This window comes from Mycteria americana, chromosome 1 (genome assembly GCF_035582795.1).
Source record: "Mycteria americana isolate JAX WOST 10 ecotype Jacksonville Zoo and Gardens chromosome 1, USCA_MyAme_1.0, whole genome shotgun sequence".
Lineage (NCBI taxonomy): Eukaryota > Metazoa > Chordata > Aves > Ciconiiformes > Ciconiidae > Mycteria > Mycteria americana.
In genome coordinates this window covers 190,039,071-190,062,738 of record NC_134365.1, presented here as the reverse complement: position 1 = coordinate 190,062,738, position 23,668 = coordinate 190,039,071, and the positions used below count along the sequence as shown (strand labels likewise).

Here is a 23,668-nt window from a genome sequence, read left to right as displayed (position 1 = left end):
GCTTTCTCTTCTGCAATGGGAGAAACTTGACATGCTTCCAATTATTTTCCCATTATCTTTATAAACTTGACAAGTGCATGACAGTTCACTTTTGTATTGAGAGGTTTTTTCTGCATTTTACAAAGGAACCATAGTACAATTTTAAAAATCATGACCATGGCCACTACTCTCTGTTCTCCCTTCCTACAACAGACACGGTTTCTACATAAAACTATTCACCAACACTGCCTATTGAACTTGCAACATAAGAAATCCTTTCCAAAACAAAACCTCACAGAAAGGTCTAGGAAATCTTAATTTGTTCTAGACAAGTCAACTATGTATTATTAAATTCACCTGCTAAACAACAGTAACAAAAAGATACTCCTTTAAAGGGTCAGAAAAGGGAAAAGACATCTCTGTGCAATAGAAATGCAGATTACTTAGCTGTTCTTAAAAAGGACTGGATAAATAAGTTAGGTCAACAGCAAAAAGCAGTCAAACACATTTCATACAGAAATAAAGAATTCAATACATCTTGAATCGCCCTGAATAAGAGAATGGTTTTGGTTTTTTTCAGAGAAGATAAGAAGAAAGCAAGAGATTAGAACAAGCGTACAGGTCATTGCAAGTGAACATAAAATAAACCCAGAACTTTTGCTGGCACATTAAGGGAGGACAATCCCATTCCATTCTGTAGCCAGCAACTGTTTAGTACCTCTAGTTTTCTTAAGGTCCAGGGAAATTTCCTTAATGGTGAAATCAGTGTGGAAAGGAGCAATTTGTTCACGAAGAATCAAAAGGTGTTTTATTAAGAAAAGCTGTCCATCAACCTGGGTCTACAGCACAACAAGAGAAAGAACATGCATTACATGTAAAAAAACCCAATTAAATGAAGAGCAAAGTTTCAACACTTCCACTTTTATTAGTTACTTCCTATAACGAAATTAATACTAGTAATCTTACTAACAAGCTTTTTCCATTAGACTGTAGTGCCATTAACTACACTCTGGGATCAACAAATCCCACTTCTATACTGTTCCTAACACACTGCTCTACAGAAGCAGACTTTATTCACATTTCTTAGAAGAATTACGTTACACAGCCATATTACTAAGTGTCCACATTAAGTACAGGTATTCATTATTTGAAAGATACAAACTTATCCTTCATAAGAGCCAGGAATTATTTCAACTAATTCATATAATTTATAGTAGAAAAACATGAGGTTCTAAAATTTCTTTAATCATTATGATGATTAAAAAAAGCCAAACAGTTAATGTTTCTGTAATAACCTTGATTAACTGTGCTATTGTGCAAAGGTCTTACGGGGCATTTTTCTCATGTCATTAAACACAAAGCTTAGTTAATTTCAAAACTGTACAGCAAAAATACAAAGTATAAAACAAGGCCAAGTCCACACCACTGAGAGGATCAGTTTTGCACTGCTTGTTATTTTAGCTATGTGCTTTATACTGCTTGCTGCTTTTCACCTTTGAAGTTTGTGGCTCATTGAGGTAAATGGAGGAGGACTCACGAATTCAAATTTGCTTTTGCAAGCTGGAAGAGAACTTTCTTTGATATAATGTTAAATAAAACAGTAAAGAACAAATTAGATTTAAATCTGCAGTTTTAACAAATAGAAATGTTTACTAAAAATAAGCGGTGGAAGGGTTTCTTGAGTTTTGGTGGTTTTTTTTTTTTCTTACATGCACAATTTCACCAGATAATGTTAAATTGACATGCATCAAGAACAAAGTGGTACAGAGCCTAGTCCTGGGCCAACCTATCTAGGGTTCACCACAGGATGGATTTCATTTTCTGCAATACTTTAAGTCAATGCTGACCTGAGGTACGGTGCTGGAATGGATACTTAACTGTAGAACTTTGAATCAGTTACATATGAAACAGTTATCTGCTCAAGCTAGAAGGAAACATGGTTTGAATTTCTTTTTAAAGATACTACATTTAACAGATATTTGTCAAAGGACACTCAAAAGAAATACTTCAAAACAGCTTTTCATTTCTAATAGCAACTAAAATTTTTTTCGTTACTAAATATTTACTGCTTATACAAATCCAATAATTTTAGCCTACTAAGACTTTCCTTTTTTAATTTTTTTTTATTCACTTCCTGGCTGTTAGGAATTAGCAAATTACTACAGTATTTGTATTAAAGGAACTGTGACAGGAAAAAAGAAGGTTTACTCCAACTACTTAAAGTAACACTTAAAAGTTAAAATGACTTGATGAGACTGCATTGAATTCTGAGCAACACATCAGATGAAACCTTTTGATAATAAGACAGTTCTGAGCAGAGAATACTTAACAAATCTTCCCAGTGAATTTAATACTTAGAAAGATTTTTGAAAATTCAAACAATGGAGGCAGAGAAAAAGAGAAAAGAGTAACAGGCAGTGAAAACAAATACAGGGAGCAGAGACTTCTAGCAGAAATTTTTCTTTAGGTATCACCTGATTGAATTCACACGAGTTAGAGCAGCCTGTAAACACGATTGCTACGATGTGTATTCCACCTTTTCAGACAGGCTAGCATGTGAATCATTATCTTTGCTTTACAATACATTAACTGTAACTAAAAGCTGGCAAATCCACCAGGTCTCTGGGGGCAGAGCAACATGCTTTCACTGAGATTTCAGTAGAATTCTGAACAACTGCTTCGTGGCTTTAGATATACACGAGGGGAGGAAGAAATCATACCCAAAGCAGATTCTGACCTTGTTTTTGCTGATAGACTCAGCAGCTCCCAGCAGCGAGTGGATGCAGGCAGATAAGGCCTCTTGCGATAATCCCTGAAACACTGCCCTCTGCAGGGAAGAGGAAATCAGACCAAAAAAGGTATAAGCAAAGCCTAAGCAGAATTTAAGAGTTGTAGCTTGTGAAGGATGTGCTTACCAGCACATAAAACCCCAGATTAGTTAGCTACAAACATGTCATCTAAATGCAATAAGACAGGATGGAGCATTCATATATAAAAGCTTGCTACAGCACTTAGACTGGATACAGGTATACACTCAAGCATGCCCCGTTCACCCTCCGGCTCTGAATTTGCACCTGAGTAGCGACATGGTCAGTGACACCTAATGCATTCACAGCTAACGGCATGAAGTATGCTTACTGGGTAACCTGACTAGACACTTCATGTGTCAGGGTAACTATCTGTGTCTGCAATTTATACTTGCAATAGACGTGAGATCATTCGAGTGAGCTTAACCTCAAGCAAACTCAAATTACCTCACGTTTGCGCCAGGTTAGTAAACAAACATGACAGCTGCCACGGCCCAGGTGACATTATTAGGAGTAACTCATTAAGCTGCAGCAACTAGATCATACGGCTGAGCTAGACGTAGGAACACAGCTCGCCTCCGCCAGCACTCCAGCGTAGTACACGACAGCCCTGACTGCCAAGACTTGCCAGTGCCACTTCATTCATGTCTTCTCCTACCTACAGGGTGCAGGCAAGGCATACCAGTTCTGCTAGAATCTCTCAGTGAAAAAAATAAATAAATCACTGTGCAAACACACTATAAATGAGTCTTGCAAACAACGCAAAAACGACCTCATCTCCAAAGGTCTAGCTGAAAACAAGGGCAAATACTCATTTATCTTTGATGAGATTGATATATTAAGCAATACAGTATTAATATTTTCCAGCTTCTTTTTAAGCAAATAGCATCTTGGTAGCAGTTTCACATAAAGCCTATCAAAGATATTTTGAAATGCATTAAATGTATCTAATAAAGATACAACACGTACAGGAAAGCAAAAACACATCATGTTTATCAGAGCCTTATTAGCCTCTTATGCTATTCGGTGACAGACATAAATCAGATTCTAAAGGGCAAGTCTCAAAATACTTGTGAAGTAAACACCGCTTTTGTTTATGTTAGACATGAAGATTCCTACTGTCTTAAACTTTGGAAACATCTCCTACATTTTGGAAGGTGAAAAGATGTGTCACAAAAAATTTCTGAGAACATTTCCAAAACATAGAAGTAGTAGAGTCACCATTTTTCAGACCAGAAACATCACCTTGTCTGATGCCCTGAAAGCATATAGCAAGAAACACATTCACCCAGTAATTTCAGTAATAAGATCATTCTCTATAATCGACCCAGAACTTTCTATTCTTTCTTGTTCTATTCACTCCTCAACTTTGGTGCGAAAAGTATCTTGAGCATCAGACACTGAAGTATTTCTGTAATAGCAAAAGCAACAGATGTACAAACCAGTGCCTTTTTTTCTAATTCTACAAATACAAAACTGTCTTGGAAATGATGACCTAAATTTGTCAGTTCACTTGTTTTACATAAAGATAGCAGCAAAAAGACTAAGAGATCACAGAGGCCAGTAATTGTCCCTTCCTAGTTTACATTAAAATATGTAGACATGGTGCTACACACTTCATAACTTCACTTAAAAAAAATTAGATAAAGAAATTTTTGCATACGTCTATACATCTGTACAGTTTGGAGAGACACACTAGAGTCCTTCTGACAGTAGGATACCACATTCCATGCAGATCTGCTGGCGAAATCGTGGTCTGGTGCCTGGGATTAAGGGATTCTGCTGAGCCTGTTTAAAAGTAAGATACACGCATGAAAAACTTGCCCACCTGTCCTTTCAACTGAAAGAGACTGCAATATCGACTGCACTTTATACTGACTCTACAGTAATAAGACATATTTCATTGCACCTGAACAAGTTAGGTTTTTTCTTCCTTCTGAGCATGTCAGTACTAGATTTCTGATGTGTATAGAGCACATGGCTGTGAAAGACATGAATTCGCTTTCAGGGATGGCCCAGCTCAACCTTTTTTAATGAGTTACTTTTACAAGCATGTCTCCAATGACACACCCTCCCTACTTAGCTCAAGAGCTGAAATGATCAAACAATTACTGAAAAAAAAAAAGCATAGGAGAAAAAAGAAAAAAATGGTTAGTGATCATGGAACTACAGGAGATGCTCAGGAAAAAAAAAAAAAGAAAAAACCCATTCCGTCAATTTTACATCTTCATGCTTTCCTTTCTGCTGGGGATAATCCTACATGGATTAAAGAGTTGCAGAAAGTGTAGGATTTAAACATCATGTTAATAACAGCAAAAATAATGGCAAAACCAATTTTGTCATGAGGGGGTTGTAATCACAAAAAAAGTGCTCCTCCTGGGTAACCTTTGTATTAATTCTGTATGCTCAAAATGGATTTTCACAACACCTGACAGATGAAGTCCTGTATTATTTTCATTTTGTCCTTAAAGCCTGGGAAACAGCTGAGTCAATAGCATTAGAACTCTGATTCCAATTAGCAACCATTCAAAAAAGTAAAATTTTTAAAGTTTTACCTAATGATAGAATAAGCACTTGTGTTTATGTGATCAGTGCAGGAATTGTCTAAAATAATTCAGCAATATCTTTCTACCTTTTGCAACAATAAATTTATTGTCACAGTAATTAGAAGGCCTGTAAAACCTTAGTTGTCAGTTTGAGGTTCCCAGACTATTTATTAGTCACTTCAGCTACTCCTGCAGGCACTGAAATGAGAGAGAGGCACCTTTGAAGGGCAAATAATCCCAATTATCTCAGACACTTATCTTCAAATTACACCATACAGGTTCTTTCCATCTCCTGAATGCAGGTGGGATTTAGAGGACTTCTGAATGCCACACACCTGGCTTGAAGCAAGATGAACTCCACTCTCAACAGGATTTGTGGAGTCCAGCTAGAAACGGCCAGAAAGACCTCTGCAGGCCTTGCAAGCCAAAAGCAAGAAACTACCAGGTAATCAAAAGGAATATGAGAAACAACTGACAAAGAGCTGAAAAAGGTGCTGCTGGGAAAAATAACACTGTACCGTTCTGAACAATGATAAAATAAAGGGAGAAATTCTTCATGGATCTTAGACAAAAATTTAAAAGGTTGTAACACTCAAATGACTGGCATCAAAAGAGCCACATTTCATGGAATTTGCTTCCAGTTCACTGTAATTTACAGGCACATGGGTCACATATTTAAAAAGTCAAGGACTATATTCTGAATTACTGTAAACACCTAAAATTACTGACTGGTATCAGTAAGTGGAAACACATTCAAAGGAAGAAGTCACCTTCCCAGGCAAAGGCACACACAAAGACACTCCTAGATGCCCAAAGTATTCACTTAAGAGACATGCCTGACACACCAAACCAGCCTTCTCATCTTAGCACAGCTAACAAACAGAAGCATCCTTAAGTATACATCTTAATGGTAGGGCTACTTTGCAGTAGAGAATACAGAAGCTCAGTTTTATACAAAGTATAATAGACACTGTCAGCTACAAAAGTAGTTGCTTCACAGAATGGATTGCACTGGAAGCACAAAGCAATGCCACCAAAACAAGATTAAGTTTTCTCATTCAAAAAAAAAAAGTTATTAAGAACCCTGAGACAAAGTTCACCTCTCAAAATCTCTTATGAATTTCTCTAGGAAAATAACCCTTTAAGATAGATGCAAATTTGTCACTGATGGTTCAAGTTAATGCTCACTCTCCATGAGCTTTATGCATTAATTTCACTACGTAAGATACATTTCATACCAGATTTAACTAAGCTGCAGGACTCGGGATCTTCTAGCCGGACATCTGAAAATGAAGCTTCAGATGGCAGCTTCTTCTGTTCCTCTTTTAAACTCTGTGCAATTTGCTGCAGAGGAAGATATACCACACAATTTAATTTTTTTTTCTCCTTAATTTAAGCAGCATTATGCTGCTTTGAATACAATAGAGAAAAGCATACGATATTGCAAAAGCAGTCAGCTACACTCACCTCCCCAGTGTTCCAAAGACATTAAAAGAAATAAAGACAGAAGCTTCCAAAACAGTAGCAGAAACATTTCAATATCAATTTAAGATTCACAAGTATTACACAGATCTGTTCTTTCCATTTTGCCTGGTTTTACTAATCTTTAAACAATAACCAGTGAAGCCACCCAGAAAGAGAAGCTCAAAACAGGGGACCCCAATTCAACACTCACCTGAATTTCATACAGGTAATTTCTGTGATGGCTTTATTCCTATAAATGATATCTGCAGATGGCCCCAAAGTAGTCTCTAGTTTACTCCCTGCAGGAGTTCAACAAAAAACTTTCCCCTAACATTACTCAACACTTCTACACTTCAACCTTTTTCACTACTTGGTCTGCTTCAAAGCAACGAGAGCCAGCAAGAATGGGCAAAGAACTGCATTAATATTTGAGCAGAACAGCACAAGAAATATTTCTGCCCTGTGCTTTTAACATTTTAATAATTCATTCACTCAGACAGAAGGTCTCTCTAAATAGTAAGGTTTTGAGGTTTAAAAGCAATCAAGTAGCAAAATGAATCTCAAACCAGGCAAAAACTGGAGTCTTATGAGGACATATGAAGAGCAGCGTAATTTCTCGTTTTAGAATGAACTGTAAAACTCACTTTCTCCTTCTTCCTAACTGAATGGCCATAGGACCCTAGTTAGAAAATAAGGCCTTGTGTAGACTAAGTATCTGCATTGCTTGCCTATGGAATTTATAGCTATCACAATCATTTTTTTTATCCAGTTCTATTCACACAACTTTAGCAAAAGAACCCCAAACCAAACCAACCTGCACTCCTAACAGTTATACTGGTAAAACTTCTGAGCAGTAGTTGTTCTGAATGGAGGGATCCCATTCAGCTACATTTTGTGTGGTGGGCTTCTCAATTACTATTTTTCCTTTTTCTTCAAAAGCTTATTAGTCCTTAAACTTTCAGTATAGAGGGCGAGTATTCTACAAACTCACTAGCTTCAGGATTTGTAAATGCTCTCCTAAAACCCTACGAATGTCCCTTATAATCACCTAAGCATAAACTGTAACACAATAAAAGCTTTAGACATGTATAAAGACAGGATTATAGCAACGTGAGTTCAGTACTAAGAAGTTTCTCACAGTGTTTGTCTGTTTACAGGCAAGAATTGAACACAATAAGGTACAGTTATACAATATTAATTTCTTCCAGCCCACAGCAAAATATATACATATATAGCTATAAAGCTTCTGTGTTTTATAGAAGTAATGCTCTGATTCTGAAGTCAAATAACAGCTTCTCTACCAACTGGTCAGCTGCAAGTAAGTCCTACAATTTTCTAAGCACCACCAGCTATTCTGGCAGATAGATGGAAAGGAGATTAGAGCAATAAAATCTGGATCTTGCCAGTCCATGTCGGAATTGCCATTCTCAGTCAACTCAGTCCTTTGACAGCTTGGGCGTCTCATTATAAAGTGAATGGCAACAGTTATTTGGGGGGGATCTTTAGTATGCTTAATCCCTTCCATGCAATGTTAGCTTTCAGTTGCATATCAAATGCAGTTTGCTCTAGTCAAAAACTAATTTAAAGTCTTTCATTGGACACTTTTTTTACTTCTGTGAGTAGTTTCATTCTGAAATCTTTCATCAATATAGTATTAACCTTTTAAAGTAAGTAGTATTAGTTTGATTGCTTTCAACAGGAACATTGACTCAGAGGCCTTGGAATGACTACATAAATGGCTAATACTGATAAGAACTTGAAAGAGGCTACTGGAAACCATTGCTGACGTTAAATTATCTAAAGGTACAAGCAAGTCTCCCCTCACACTGCCTGAGCATAGCGTACACACATGCGTACCAAACACTAGTTGACCAGTAATTCTGAAAACAAACTAGCAGATAACTGTGCGTGTCTAAAGCTTCTCTTCAACTCCAGCTCAACTAGCAAATACACTGGGTAATAGCTACTACTTATGAAAGTAAATAAAAATTTACTGTTATGAGAGAAAATTTAGAAGCTTCAAGTTTAGATAAAACCTTTAACTGTGAGAACTAAAACGCCAGTTTTACTGAGTTTGACATAAAGTGTTCTCTGACATCTAGTTTAGGGTCATAATTTAATCAGCAGGTGCCAGTTTGATAGTGCCAGTAATACTAAATACATCTAAGAACTGGAAAACCCATCTGCAAAGCACTATACTGCACAATTGTACATACTGCATATAAAAAGAAAACCAATCAAGGACAGTAAAAAAGCTGATGCTATACCTCCATCATTTCCAACTTGTCAGGATATGCAAGATCACCCGGAGCAGGCTTGTAGCCTGTGATATCAGTCTGAATGTAAATATGCGTCCTATAGACAAGACGCTCTTGTACATCTTCTAACATCTGCTTGACACCAGCTGCAAATGCACCCAGTTGTTCAGCTGACAAAGGTAAAAAAAAGGCACAAATTTGTTAATTTAATTACAAAACAAGCTTATAGACACAAAGGTTTGAAATATCGCGTATAGAACTGTCACAAAACTGGCTTGCTGCAGATGAAGTCAGACTATTTTTGTAACAGTGGCATGCAGACCAATTTGTGACAAACAAGGAATTACTGAACTCCTATTGCAGTTGCCTCAGCTCCCCAAATTTTCATTAAATTGTGAAAATGCAATCTCACACTGATAACATCAGACGCCATGTTAGAATTAAGCATTCTAATTATCTGAGACCTGGGTACGTTGAGTGGCATTTCTGCCTGGACACCAAACCAACGTGCTTTGGTTCTATCATAGCCAATGCCTGCAGTGTAACTCTCGGGAGTTGACAAGCTAACTCCTCTACCTACCTACCAGAACAGATGATCCAAAGCAGCTCACGTCCAGCTTAAGAACTATTGTATCAGCCTGAGTTTAAGTAGTAGAAAGTCAATTCTTAAGATTAGCTGAAAGATTATGTCACCAATTTTTTCCTCATTCCCAACAGTGTTACAATTCTACTTCCAGGAAAATGAGCAATTTTTCATGATATTTGCACAGCTTCAGAGACAAAGAGCTATGCTGTGTTATATACCAGCTACCAAGTATGATTTCTGTTTATCTCTTGGTGCAAGGTTAAGACTGTGAAATGATTCCATTACGCATTGGTCATACTAAGGAAATGAGATACCAGATTTTTTTTCTGATGGTCAGCTCACTTCTATGAGACTATGACCTCTGAACACTTCCAAAACTCCAAAATCTCTACCAGCTGTGTAACTCCTCTGCTGAAGTTACAGATTCTAGTCTGGGAAACACTACGTCAAGGAGAATGAAAAAATCAGGTTAGCATTCCTTTGTTTTATCATCATGTATGCAGAAAGCTCTACAGGGATGATGCATTAGCAGGGACAAGCGAAGCAATTCATTCATTTGTAAAGTTCATTTAAATCAATCCTGGTTCATGTATACACACTGGGTGGATGCTTACTTGCATCTGTACAATCTAGAGAAAACAGGACTCTATAACATCAGTATATTAATTTAAATGAAGATATACACAGACCCGAATACGGACCTTTCTATTATAAATGAAAAAACATAATTTATTTAAAATAACCTTACCTCATCTTTGACATGTTTAAGACCTATTAGAAAGAAAAAAAAATCTAGGGATTTTTTTTGCCTATGCAATTTAATAATTTTATCAGTTAAGACGACAGTTAAAAACAATCAAGTTCCATCTATGAGTTACCATTGTTCTGTACATGATCTTCAAGCATCTCATTTTTGAGAATCCCACAGAGTTCAGAAAGTGTCTCTAAGTGAATGACATGGATGATCATTGGCCTCAGCACATCATACAATGAAAGACACAACTTCTCCAAGAGTTCACTATGAAGAAAAAATAAAACAAAGCAAAACACTTTCAGGATCCCACAATACCAAACTAAAATTGTATCACAAACACAGATTATTTTACAGCCAAGATTTTTAAAAGGAGGGTGAGAAAACAATGCAACATTGTATCATAGAAGACTGAAGAAAGGACTGTTTAAAACATGAACCTCTGATTTCCCACAGTCTTTTAAGAGATATAGGATACCAACTGCTTAAAATGGTGGTACAGTTTTGAATTAATTTTAAAATTAAAAAAAAAACAACACCAAAAAAACGACCAACAACAACTCAACCTGTCACAAAGGGAAGATACTGCAAACTGGTTTACCTGGCTTCCTGCTGAGCTCAGAATCACACCCCCAATTCCCCTTGAGAAAAGGCTCATCTGCTTCCAAGTACTCAATAGTTTATTAGAACCAGGAGCACACAAAGAGGGACACCAGAGGAGAAGCTCAGTAACCTTTTCTGTAACAACCTCCAACATTGCAGGGCACACTTGCCAATCTAACTGAAGTTATGATATCAATGCAATATGAAACACCAGAAATCCCACTTCGATGTATTTTTTTCTTTCCTGTTCAAAGTGATGCATATCTTGGTTAAGACACCAGTAGCATTCATTCTAGACATTTTTGCCATTCTCAATGCTCCCTTTACTAATCACAGATTAGCTAATAATGCTGTTGCCAGTAGCTGAAAATTCAAGTAATTCCCCAGTTAGACTTGGAAATATAAACACTAAGAATATTTAAGTATTTACAGTGTAGTACAGTTGTTGAGTTTACTGCACTGTATTTTTTTTTTTAACTAATTCACAAATAATGTCTGACTATAGGTGTCCTGTTTCAGCTGGGATAGAGTTAATTCTCCTCCTAGTAGCGAAGCCTAGCAGCTAAAATTTTCTTCCTAGTAGCTAAACTGGGGCTAAACCACGACAGTAGGACAAAGACACTTCAGTTCCTTTCAGAGTGTGGACAAAAAATGCTCACAAATAATGCTCACAGAAGAAACATTTTGAATGTCTCTCTTCCGTTGTATTCTACAGCAACTTGATAAAACAGTAACTCTCCACGTCAAAAGCAGAAACAAGGGAGAAAGTTTCAACAGCCTTATTATTAAATACAACACTCAACCTCAGATCTCTACTCTTGGCTAGATTTTTGATAAACTCTTCTATCTGTACATAGACATCTAGCTATTATGTCTTCAGAGCACCTCAGCACTTCAGAAAAAAATGAGGCTATTTATTATGCAGCTAAGAAAAACCTAATAAAAGTAGTTACTATTTGAAACATTTTCCTCAAAATATTTTATTTAGATATAGGCAAAAAAGGGAAGCAAGTTCCTACAGAAGGAGGTAACTACTCTCCAATCAAGATTCAAAAATAATCAGAAGTCTATTCTCATTCTTGGTATGAAGAGCAATAGTGACAAAATTTCTGTCTGAACATTTTATACTGATTTCAATTAGGGAGGTTTACTTCAGGATTTGGACTGAGATGGCTAAATTGGTTCTTAAGCCAATTTAGTTAGGTCACCTCAAATCCTGAGCACGTCCCACATGAGACCTCAGTTTCTCAGAAAAGAGAAAGACTGCTACTACTCTGGCACTATGGCTTATTTCTAGTGAGGCTTTACGTGTTTATGGTTTTCCTTTAGCTTTAGAGGACGGGGAGGGTATTGGGCAGTATTTTTTCCAGGTTACACTTATTCAACTCAAGCTGCACTTGATTTTAAGATAATACAACACTCAAAATCAGTGTCTCAGTTATATTAATAAGAATATACTTTATTTATGAATTTCATAGCAAGGGAGCATGACCTGCCCAAATTTCAAAATTAAATATAATTATTAAAACATACCAGCAAATTGGAGAAGGGGCATAATCTACTCAATTGCTCTAACATTACACATCTGTTGTAAAAAACTTCTATAACGCAATTACCATGTGAAGGTAACAACCTGTCCCTCTTCTAGACCTAGGCAGAGCAGAAACTGATACTGTTCTTGTCAGGTGTACTCCACCCTGCCTTCTGTTCAGCCCGCATACAGGCACATGCAAATAGTCCTTAACAGTAAGGGCAGCTCACTAACTCTAAATCCTCGATGAAAAATGGCTGGAGTTCATCAGCTTAATTTTACACTGAAGTAAATGAAAAGCACTTCTGCAACTGACTGAGAACAGTTGGCATAGAGGCAGCACAAAAACAGCTGAGAGCTGTAGCACTGTAAACTTCTACAGCTATTTCCAAAGTAACTGTGTGTCTTTATCTCTTTCAGACTATCTACAGAGCATTTACATTATTCAGATTATTTATAGAGAATGTAAACTATCAGCTTCGCTTGAAGAAAAAAGAAAACAAAAGAACTTCAAATTCTGACGCATAAAGCGAGTAAGTTTTCTTTTTCTTGCTGGTTCTTACCAAACCACTTCAGCACAACCCTACTTGCCATATAACATTGCCTGCTATATCACAGCATAGTAAATACAACATGCAGTAAAACAAAACCAGCATGTACCACCTACTCCAGTTTTGGTGTTGGTCTTGTGAAGAACTCATTGTAAAGCTGGTGTTCATCCTGGCATACATGGACCATAAAGGCACAACCGCTTCGCACCTGTATTCACAGAAATACAAATACTTGATTACCCAATTATTTTCCTTGCATCAGTACCTCAGGAGGTATTATAGATATTGTTATTATATATTATATCATTATACTACATACTGCATTATTATTATTATTATTTTTACTAAAGCTATGATTAAATTGAAGCTTTGTGAAATTCAAAATTATTGAGATCAACTATAAAACTAAGAACTGAAAAGATGTTACTAGCCAAATAAAAGCTCATTGTGCAACTTCTGTCCCTTTTTGTTTATGATGAAATGTAAGTAACCACATCTTATGCTTTTGAAAATAACCCTTTGTGAGGTTTGTAGCAGAGCAGAGTTTTTACAGAATAACCTTCCACAAAACATGCATTACTTGAAAATATTAGTAAAATTTTAATGATTCAAAATCACAAACAAAAGTGACAATTCTGCGTCACAACTGAATTAAATAAGTACATTTTACTTGGGGGAGAGAGGATTAAAACATAACAAAAACCCCACAAGACATAACTACTTTACGTACCAGAGCACAATGATCTCTGTTGTTCTGACTGGTTAATTCTGTAACAGTGCTAGCAATACTTGGACCAAGCAAAAGCTCCCTCTGGTCGAGGTAACATTGATGGATTTCATTGAGAACTTGTTGATACCTAGCCAAGAAATTAAAACAGTAACTGCATCCTGAAGCTCATTTTCTGGTAAACAGAAAATTCATTCTAATACCTTCTTTTACATCTACATAATTTCAATTTTTAAAACTTTCTTTTAAACAAGTAATGTGTTAAATAGTACTTAAACAAAAGTAAAGATTTTCAAAACTTAAAAATTGTTGAAAATAACGTAGACATACTCACTCTGGCATTTTTTCAGATCTTTGCTCTACTTGTTCAATAAGAGTCTACTCAATAAAAAGAAAAAAGTATTATCAGTAAGTGATTTTTTTCTAACAATTGGAAAATAGTTTGCAGTATTTTTCCATGGACACAACATGCAATCTTTGGACATTCACACTTGCACAATATGCAATCCTTGCATTCACACTACTAATAAATTCAAACCCCTTTTCCATAGCTTCCTTTTTAACAGTTAGTTACCAGCCTACTTACTCTGACTTTGGGAGCAGCTGCTCTGAATTTTACATAAAACAGCGTGAAGGCATTGTCAGAATTTGGCACAGCTGAAGGATCCTGAAAGAAGAGATGAGTAATTGGTTAAAAATGAAAGTACTATATTTGGCTTCTCCTATTTAATGGCTGAGATAATTAAGCTCTAAAACAGGGTATTGGTTCTTTACATTTATACTGCCAGTGGAACAGCTCTTTGCCACTTTCCACCTAGAAAGGCATGCTTGTTTCAGAACTCAGATAAAGCCAGATGGAAGAATGAAACCCATAACAAAAGTTTCAGCCAACAGCCTCTACACCAAAAGTAAGATTTTCAGTAATTACTGCATCCTCCATTAGAGAGGACAATTTTCTCTAGACCTGCCACAGTAGTACTGATTGTTGCTCCTTAATCTGTAGTACTAAAATGGAACAAAATTTCCCTTTTACCTGCCCGTCCCAGGGCGGAGAAGCTAAGTTTCCGCTCACATTCAAGCTTCAACTGGAACGTCAAGTTTTGAGGCAGTTCTCCCTGCAGCTCCCCAGCTTAGCTGAGCAGACAGCTTGAACTAGACAAATTCTAGCACTAACAAAGCAAAGCGAAGACCCAATTTAAACACCAGGCTTTCTTCCCCTTATCCCTACTGATGACCAGAGAGAAGCGGACGGCCTTCCCTTGAAACACGGTGGGGAAAGGAAAACTATTCCACCTTCCCCATCTCCTACTTTCACCCCTGTGGGCAACCTGATCATCCTTCTACAAACACAGATCAAAATCCCCAAACACTCACATGTGAGGAGTAACAAAGAACATCTAGATCTCATCAGCCCCTTTCCAGTCCTGACAAGACCTCTTGTTGTGTTGCAATAGGAAATCTCAACACTCGATCACAACTAAAGACCACTGATCCAGTACTGCACTTCTAGCAGAAGCAGACAGTAGATGTTTCAGACAAATATGCAAAACATCCACAAAACCCCCATGCAGATGAGAAGGAGGAAGTCATCTGCCTCCTAAAAGAGGTCTCCTTCCTGACTTAAAACTGCTAAGCAGCAATTCAAATCCAGAAATGAGGTTTCACTTCTTTCTGTAGACATGCGTATTATCAGAGATGTTCAATTCTGCTTGAATTCAGCTCGGTCATGGCAATCCATTGGCATCAAACCAAGCTACAATACTTTCTTTAAATAAAAAGTAATTTTGTACCAAATGCGAAAAATGTTCAACAACGCTTAACCAAGATCTTCAGTCCAGGAGTATCCTTTAGCAAGTTCCCATGAACATTGTCTAAAATCCCTTTCTTTATGTCTGTCAGTTCTCAATTCCAGCATCTTTCAATTTTACTGGTTAGCCCTCATGACACCAAGTTTGACTGTAAGAGGACTGAGCACAAGGCATACAACAATTAATTGGAGAAAGAAAGCGGGTAGAAAGAGACATTCCCCTCTGTTTTCTCCTCTGTCAAAATATTGCAGCACAAGATTATTAACATTTTAATGGGACCAAAAAACCTCCTTACACACTTTTACATGTAAATTCAACTGGAGTGAGTGGGAGTAAAGCACCTAATTCTTCCCTGTGACTGTCTAATGTCGTGAACATTTTAAAACTAACCAAAAAATACTGCCAAAACCAGTAGGAACCTATCACTGTTATTCTGCACCTACACAAAACAGTGCAGACTTATCAAAAATAAATATTTAGATGATCAAGAGCACCCCAAAATACTTACTGGAATATAATACTAGAAGAGTCAAGTCACACACTCAGAGTTGTTGCACTTCAATAGGTTTCATCCTACAATTCCCAGCTCTTACATTTATCCTTCAAGCATTCCCTGCAACCTCTCTCTACATCTCTAACAATCCATCTCCAAAGCAGACCCCCACAGCACCCATATTTCTCTTGTGCACCCTCCCCATTTGGCAACACAGCAGTGTGCGCTGCAGCTGATTCAGAGCTACAGTGCGCAAACTGGTTCAGGAAAGCGTTTTTTAATTATTATTATTTTCAAATCTTTTGGATTCATTAGGTCTCTTGCCAGATTCAGATGAAACTTGGCCAATCTACACAAACACAGTGGTATAGGACTGACCTATTTTCACACAAAACTGCTGACACCTTCCACTCTCAAAAAAACCAAAAAAAGACAAGAAAACTGTATAGTGTTACAATAGACATTTCAGTACAGCTCGAGTTACCGCTTACTGATTCACCTTACCCTTTTCATTAACTGGCTTGTGAGGTTCTGTAGTGTGTTCACAGTGTATGTCTTGATAAGGTGCATAGCTTTAGAAAGGCATTGTTTAAACTTAATCAAATATACAGGATAGTCTTTAAAATTTGGCTGAAAGAAATAAAAAATCCATTTTAAATACAAACAATAAGAGAGTTGAAAATTTATCAAAACTTAAAATACTCTTTTACTAGCTAGAAATGCTAGTTTGTACAAACTAAAAGGAGTATTTTATAAAAATTAAGCAGAATATTAAGTACATTCAGTAAAAATTTCTTAAGTTTATAAACCGTCATCCTTGCTTTCTTACCGTATTTGGCAGAGAGAACAACATTTTACAGGAAAAAAAAAAAACAAACCACAAAACCAGTACAAATACATAGTTTTGAAACTATTAAGATTAAACTAAAAACAATACCGAATTACTTACATGCGATGAAATATATGCAATACAATCATCAAGCTTAGCCAGCATGGGAATGAATCCTTCACTGTTCACAGACAGCGTAGGGGAATTCAATTTCTTTGGAAAACAACACAAAGCATCATTGTAAGTAACTTACCCAAGAGTAACTTAGTGTTGGCGACAAAGTTCAAAAGATCGGTACACTTTCATTTTCTAAGACTATTAACAGTGAAATAATACTTACTGTGTTGATGTTTTCCAGCTCATTAAAATAAGAAAGTTTCTGCTGGATGTTTTCAGCCAGGTCAACAAGTTCTGACTATTAAAAAACAACAAATGAAAGAAAATCAGCAACCTAGCAAGTAGTTTAAATATATATTTTTATATATATGAGAAATTATTCAGCCTCCCTTTCAGCTCTCAGCACACACCAACGTTAACTAGCTCTAGATAACCTGAAACTAAGTATAACAAAAGATGCAGAATACAGCAGTGCTCTCTCTCTCTCTCTTACCAGAGAAAGATACATTGTTCTCAATAGCGTATTTAAAAAACATATATTCTACAGGTTTGTCAGCATTCCACAGATACTATTGCATACAAAGAGCAGTGCTGTCATCAGTATTAAAGAGAACTGTAGAAATCCAGTATTTCAGGATTGGAGCCTTTAAAAGTTCTTCCTTAATCCAGTCATGCTAAAAAGACATGTTCATTATATCACTGTTGGAGCAGTTCATGAGGAGAAAGAAAGTATCTAGGAAATAAGCTCGTAACTTTAAAAAAAAATCTTTCTTCTTGCAATAACCAGCTCAAAATACTTCCATAAGTGATACGAATTATTAATCTCAATAAAGTTCGCACTTGTCAGGCATCAGTTACAAAAGCTCCCCTCAGCTAGCTATACTTCTTGATTAAAGTGCATATCAACACAAAACGAACATTCTACTGCACAGAGCCTGACACCCTCGCTGCAGGTGAAACACACCAAAAACGAGGTCCAAAGTAAACAGGGGGATTGTCACCACCACTCACAAATTTTCCCAGCCTAAGAAAAGAAAACTTTTGTTTATGGTACCTCAGAAGTTTCCTATAATCCTCCTATCAAAGATTACCTGCTCTTTCAAAAGTTGTTCGCAGGCCTCGTGCAGCGTTCCTGTCTTCGTAGACACAAAAAGATACTGTTTTTGCAGTGACTCCAGGTGCTGAAGGGCACTGTTCACATCGTTCAAGATAGCATCACATTGCTCCTGAAACCCAGACAAGTAATCCCTCATCTGTCTAGAAAGAGAGAATCGACAGATAACAGAAGTAAAACTTCACTTTCCATATTTGCAAATTCAGCTGCCTGCAGGGACACTGCCACTACCTTTCCCTCTCTAGGAATAAAAGACCACTTGCATCAAGCAAGAGCGCACAATAAGCAGCTGTTTCGTGACCCACAGAAATAACACAGCTATAGGGTTTGAAATAGCCACTGCAGTAACTCTGACATTCCCCGACATAATTTCCCTGACATTCCTTATAGCAAGCCTACCCAGAAAGCAGCAGCATGCACCACAGCTAGTCTAGAGTACGCAAATACTGTCTAAATGCACAGCACAAACATAGTGACTACTGCAGGCTACTGCTAGCAGCCAAATTCTACCTGCTTTGCTTCCAACACGGATGTTAATTTGGGTCTCTTCTTCTATACAATTTTCAGTTTCAATTTAGGAAGTTCTTTTACTTTCCTAATGTAGCTGAAATTATCCAGAGGATTTGAAACTTACTGTGAGGACTGAAAGAGGCTCAAATGAAATAGATCCAGTATCTAATGTCACCAAGTTTGTCTAAGGCTCAATGCAGATATAAACTTTAAATGATCACTAAATATACGTCAAGCATTTAGCTTGACTAAAGCACCATTTAAAATTAATTACTCTTGGAGGTCAGCTAAAATTTCTGAGCTCTACCACGTACAAAGCAGCAAATAAAATCACAATTCTCTGTAGTCATGTGCAACCCTTTAGCATACAACAGGCAAAAAACCTACTTATTTTAATCCTGCTCCTCTGGCCTCCTGCAAACAATTACATACTGGCCATCCTACAAAACACTCTGCATCCATGGCACACTTATGTATGTGTGCAGTATTATGAACATGTCAACTGACAAAGTGCAAGGGTGCCATTCTTTTTAGGTTGTTAACGATCTGATCATGGGCTTAGTATATGCCTAAACCTCTGCTTTTAAGAACCATCTCATCCTCAGATGTCAGAGCAAGAGAGGAAGAGACAGACCAAAGATAAGCAGAGAAAAACAGAAGACAGGAATACATCAATATCTCTTTGTGGCCAAGGGCAAATTTGTAAAGTCTCAAAACACAAGCCAGTTTTCATAAAAGCCTTCAGACTCTTGAGGAGTAACTGTGAAAGTCAGTGGGAAGGGGTTCTTCCAAGCCTGATGGAAAAGTCAGACAAAAATAGATGAGAAGGCCAAGTCTCAAAACCAGAGTTGAGCAAAGTGTCAAGGAATGCAGGGAATGCAGATACAGAGTCACAGCCACAGTCACTGAGGAACCGAACGGCGATACAGAAATGACTACCAGCCACACCTGCTTACACAGTCTCACCCTCAGAGGATGCCATTTCAATAGCAGCAGCAATGGAAAAGGCATACGAAAGCTCTTAAGACTACCTTTGTCTAGAGCCCTGTCTAAAAGCCAAAACTAATTTCAATCTATCTTAATATACTGGGCAGTTCAGAAGGAAATCTGTGTCCCTTTTAACTGCTCTGCCACAAGGGCAATAGCCTTCAGGACGGGAGTGGGGCACACCGCCTTGGCAAGCTTCAGCTGTTCCACTACATTCCCCACCAGCTGGATCCAAATGCGTGCTAACATTATACGGACAAGATTAAGCACTTCAAGGTTTAAATTGCTTACAGTGAAAAGAACTGGGGAAGAGCACGTACCTATACTTGGCACCTTCATCTTGATCCATCTGTGTTTGTACCTGAGCAAACCAGGAGAAGAACTAGAAGAGATTTTATGGTGTGAACAACACAGATATCACACGCAATCAATTAAAAAAAAAAAATAAATCAGATCTATGAAATGAAGATCAGCTTTTGTTAAAAACAGAAATGTTTCAGAACTTAATTATTAATCAAGAAAACAAACTATAACTCCTCGTTGTAGGTCCCTTCCAACTGAAATACTGTATTTTATACCTCCACTAAATTAAAACGGGAAAGACCAAATTTCATCTGTTTTTATTTGCACAAGAACAAGGCTGTCACATTAGAAAGGGGGAGGAGGGAGCACGACATTCTTCTACATTATGAGCAACACCACCTTACTGAAGGGGTGCCTTACTCTCACATAAGACTCCACTTGAAATCGGAAAATTATCTCTCACTTAAGAGCTACAACTTCAGCGATTTTTTTCCCCCAAGTTTCTCCATGCATCTTGAAAACAGCCCCGAAAATTTAACAAACCCACCAAAAGCTAGGCAAGAGACACAGAAACTCACAGAGTTCTCTGAAGAAGATTTCTGCAACTTGGAGGTTATTCAGCATCACTTACCTGCTGTGCTGTTTCAATTCTTTCATCCTCCATCCCCAGTATGGCAAATCCTTTCAAGAGGACATCCTCTGTAGATTCTGGCACCGCAGCCGTCAGTGCAACAGTTAGCGACTGGGATGTTAGGCTGCACAAATCTTCAATTGGAAGCTGCTCACAAAAACCCACAAAACTTTAGTTAGAGAACTTAATGAGTATATTCAGCTCAACTACAATAACACAATCCAAAGTATCAACTTGAGAAAATTACTTAAGGCACCTACTTTGAAGAAACAAATGCAGTGGACATTTTATCTGTCAATATGATAATATACCAACTACTACAACATCTATATATTCAGAAACACCTAACAATTTTTTTTTTTTAGTAAGTCAGAAAATATTATACAGCATTTTATATACACATTTAAGAACAGAAACTGAAGGTATATGCACCAGACATACTGATGAGCTGTACTTTAATTTCCAATTTAACTGTTCTATACTCAGAGAAATGCACTAGAAAAGTATCTGAGAACATAAGAATTCAGAATGCACGCAGAAGCAAAAATAAATGCCACTGTTGTCTACACTACACAGCAACACCACTGCACAGGAACTGTCAGATTTTTTTGCCAGGTATTCAGAGAAAATTCAAGACTTAACACTGCCAGAATTTATTCAGGAAATAGTGTTTCATATTCTTTCAAATGCTTTTTAATGAACAAGTCAAGCTAAAAAGAAAGGCTTTTTTAGAAGACAAGGAATAGCTCTGCTGAATGGGAATTATCAGCCACAATGATTTTTTTAAGCAAGAAAAATATGGAAAAAAGTAACTTGAGAGAAATTGTATTTAAGTATGATTGGAGACTTAATTAAATTATATGGAAGAAATTAATTCAAGAAAACAAATATCGTTATATACTCTTAATTAACGTAATACCCTTTTTAATTCACTTGACAAGTAAAGTATGTTTTCTATTGCTGAGAACATCAGTAACATAAAAACAGAAAACACTACTTAAATACAAATTGGTATCTCTCTAGAAAATGTCTCGCTTCGTAAAATATTCATTGCTTGGTAATATTAGTCTGGCAAAGAAAGAACAATCAGGATTTCAACTATTTGAGAAAAGACAGATTGACCTCCCTCGTTCAACTTCCACATATCCCTCCCCCCGCCCCCCAAAACAGGACCCTAGCTGGGGACCCAGGGTTTCTCTCGTGACTACTACTGAGAAAAAGACGAGTCCATCAGAGCCTGCTTTTTCAGAACAGCTGAGACACCACTGTCCCAATCCACTTCAGCAGGAGCCACGACCAGTTGAAGTACTCAATGTCTTGGCATCCCCATTGTCCTGACTGGCAAATACAGTACCCGCCTTGTTGCAAAGCTGGTTTAGATCCTTAAGAACATCCTCTGATAGCAGCACATCCTTCTACAATCATGTTGGATGCCTACCAATATTTACTTTAGTACAGTTGCATACAACTTACACAAAAAAGAAACCAGGAAGCATGACATGAAACAGGTGCATTTCAGGAAGGAATTGCTTTACCCCTTCCTCTTTGTTATTTTGACCTTTCAGACACTTGCTGAGAGCCAACTTTGTTGATTTTATGGTGCTATCTCTTGTGCTACGATCCTGTTCAAATACAAAACCTCTCATGAAAAGTGCAGTTAAGGAATGCAAACATTTCATTCCCCTTCCCTTTGTAGACAAGGGAGCATTCATAAATAATCACCTTGACAGAGTCTGATATTCTATAGCTGAGTGAGAGACCACGTCTTCCATGGTAACGACACATTATTAAGCTTTTTACCACTATTGCTGGCTTTATACGGCTCATTGAATCACCTGTAAGTTGTACCAGGGAATAACATTGGTGCCACAGGCTATACATTGTTCACGTTAAGGAATCAATCCTTAACAGGATCCAGTTAAGAGGACCAAACCCACGTAACTAATTTCAAGAGGACAAACTTTGATGGGCCGGGGGAAGCGGTAAGGAGAGGCAGAGAAAGCCCCGTGGATTTTAAGAGGAAAGCTGCTACCGCTGCCTGCAACCCCCCTGCAAGCCAGGGCGGGCGGGCAGCGCCGCGGCGTGAGGCACCTCGGGCCGGCTGAAGGAAGAGCGAGCCCTCCCGAGGGAGGCGAAACGGGGCCACGGGCTGGGGGAGCGGCTGCGGGCGCAGCGGGCGGAGGGCTCACGGCCCCGACGGCCTGAAACGCCGCTAGAAGGCAAAACGCTGTGGAGCCCCGTCAAAACCGAGGGAGAGCGGCGGCCCCGCAGGCCCCAGCCGGTCGGGCCCGGCCGGGCCGCCACCCCCGGCCACCTGGCAACGTGGCACCGCGGCGCCTCCCCCCCGCCCTCCCTCCCGCCCAGGCAGCGCTGCCGCCTCACCTCGGGCGGCACCGGCAGGTTCTCGGCCGCCGCCTTCAGCTCCAGCACCGAGTCCGTCTGGCGGTCGCTGAGCGGCGCGGCGGGCTGCGGGCGGCGGTCCCAGAGGCTCAGGCGGTCCCGCACCTCCCTGCCCGCCGGCTCCGCGGGCGGCGGCTCCGCCATGCTGGCGGCGGCGGGGTGAGCGGCGGCCGGGCCGGGCCGGGCCGGGCCGGGGCTGGGAGCGGGGCGGAAGGCTGGGGAGCGCGGCGGCTCTTCCGGGGGAGGCACGGGGCGCTCCGCTCCGCGTCGCGTGGCGGCAGCGTCATTGGTGGGGAGGAGAAGTGCGTCAGCGAGGGGCGGAAGGGGGAGAGCTGGCCGGGATGGCGCCCCCTGCCGGCGGGGAGGAGCGCAGGGGGCTGCGCCATCACCGGGCCTGGCCACCCTGCGGCGCCGGCGCGCGCTCCGCCTCCCCGGGCCCCGCCGCCCTCCCGCGGGCACCGGCGCGTCCCCTCCGTTCCCTGGAGCTTCCTCCCCGAGGCGGCGGAGGCAGGGAGTCCGCAGGACAAGCCTGGTGATGGCGCCTCAGGCCGGGCAGCCAGCCACACGTCTCCTGGGCAGCAGCTCTCCGTCCCCAGCTCAACCACATCAAATTAACATTTGTGTTAATTTGCAAGCAAGGCTTGCTTTTGCAGCAGTGTTTTTGATCCAGTTT

The 23,668-nt window shown here is 39.0% G+C and overlaps 1 protein-coding gene across 1 annotated transcript in view; it reads right to left on the bottom strand.

Moving 5' to 3' along the window:
* The window catches only part of COG3 (component of oligomeric golgi complex 3), a 32,733-nt gene extending 9,436 nt beyond the window's left edge, over positions 1–23,297 (bottom strand). Inside the window, 18 exon segments of the mRNA XM_075489288.1 lie at positions 698–818; positions 2,717–2,806; positions 4,450–4,574; positions 6,571–6,676; positions 9,064–9,224; positions 10,519–10,658; positions 13,193–13,284; positions 13,807–13,933; positions 14,138–14,181; positions 14,390–14,470; positions 16,609–16,734; positions 17,054–17,146; positions 17,274–17,348; positions 18,142–18,307; positions 19,982–20,043; positions 20,596–20,742; positions 22,978–23,160; positions 23,163–23,297. Of these exon segments, the coding sequence (XP_075345403.1) occupies positions 698–818; positions 2,717–2,806; positions 4,450–4,574; positions 6,571–6,676; positions 9,064–9,224; positions 10,519–10,658; positions 13,193–13,284; positions 13,807–13,933; positions 14,138–14,181; positions 14,390–14,470; positions 16,609–16,734; positions 17,054–17,146; positions 17,274–17,348; positions 18,142–18,307; positions 19,982–20,043; positions 20,596–20,742; positions 22,978–23,160; positions 23,163–23,282 (2,059 nt within the window). The 5' untranslated portion in view covers positions 23,283–23,297.
* Positions 23,298–23,668: the final 371 nt, after the last annotated feature.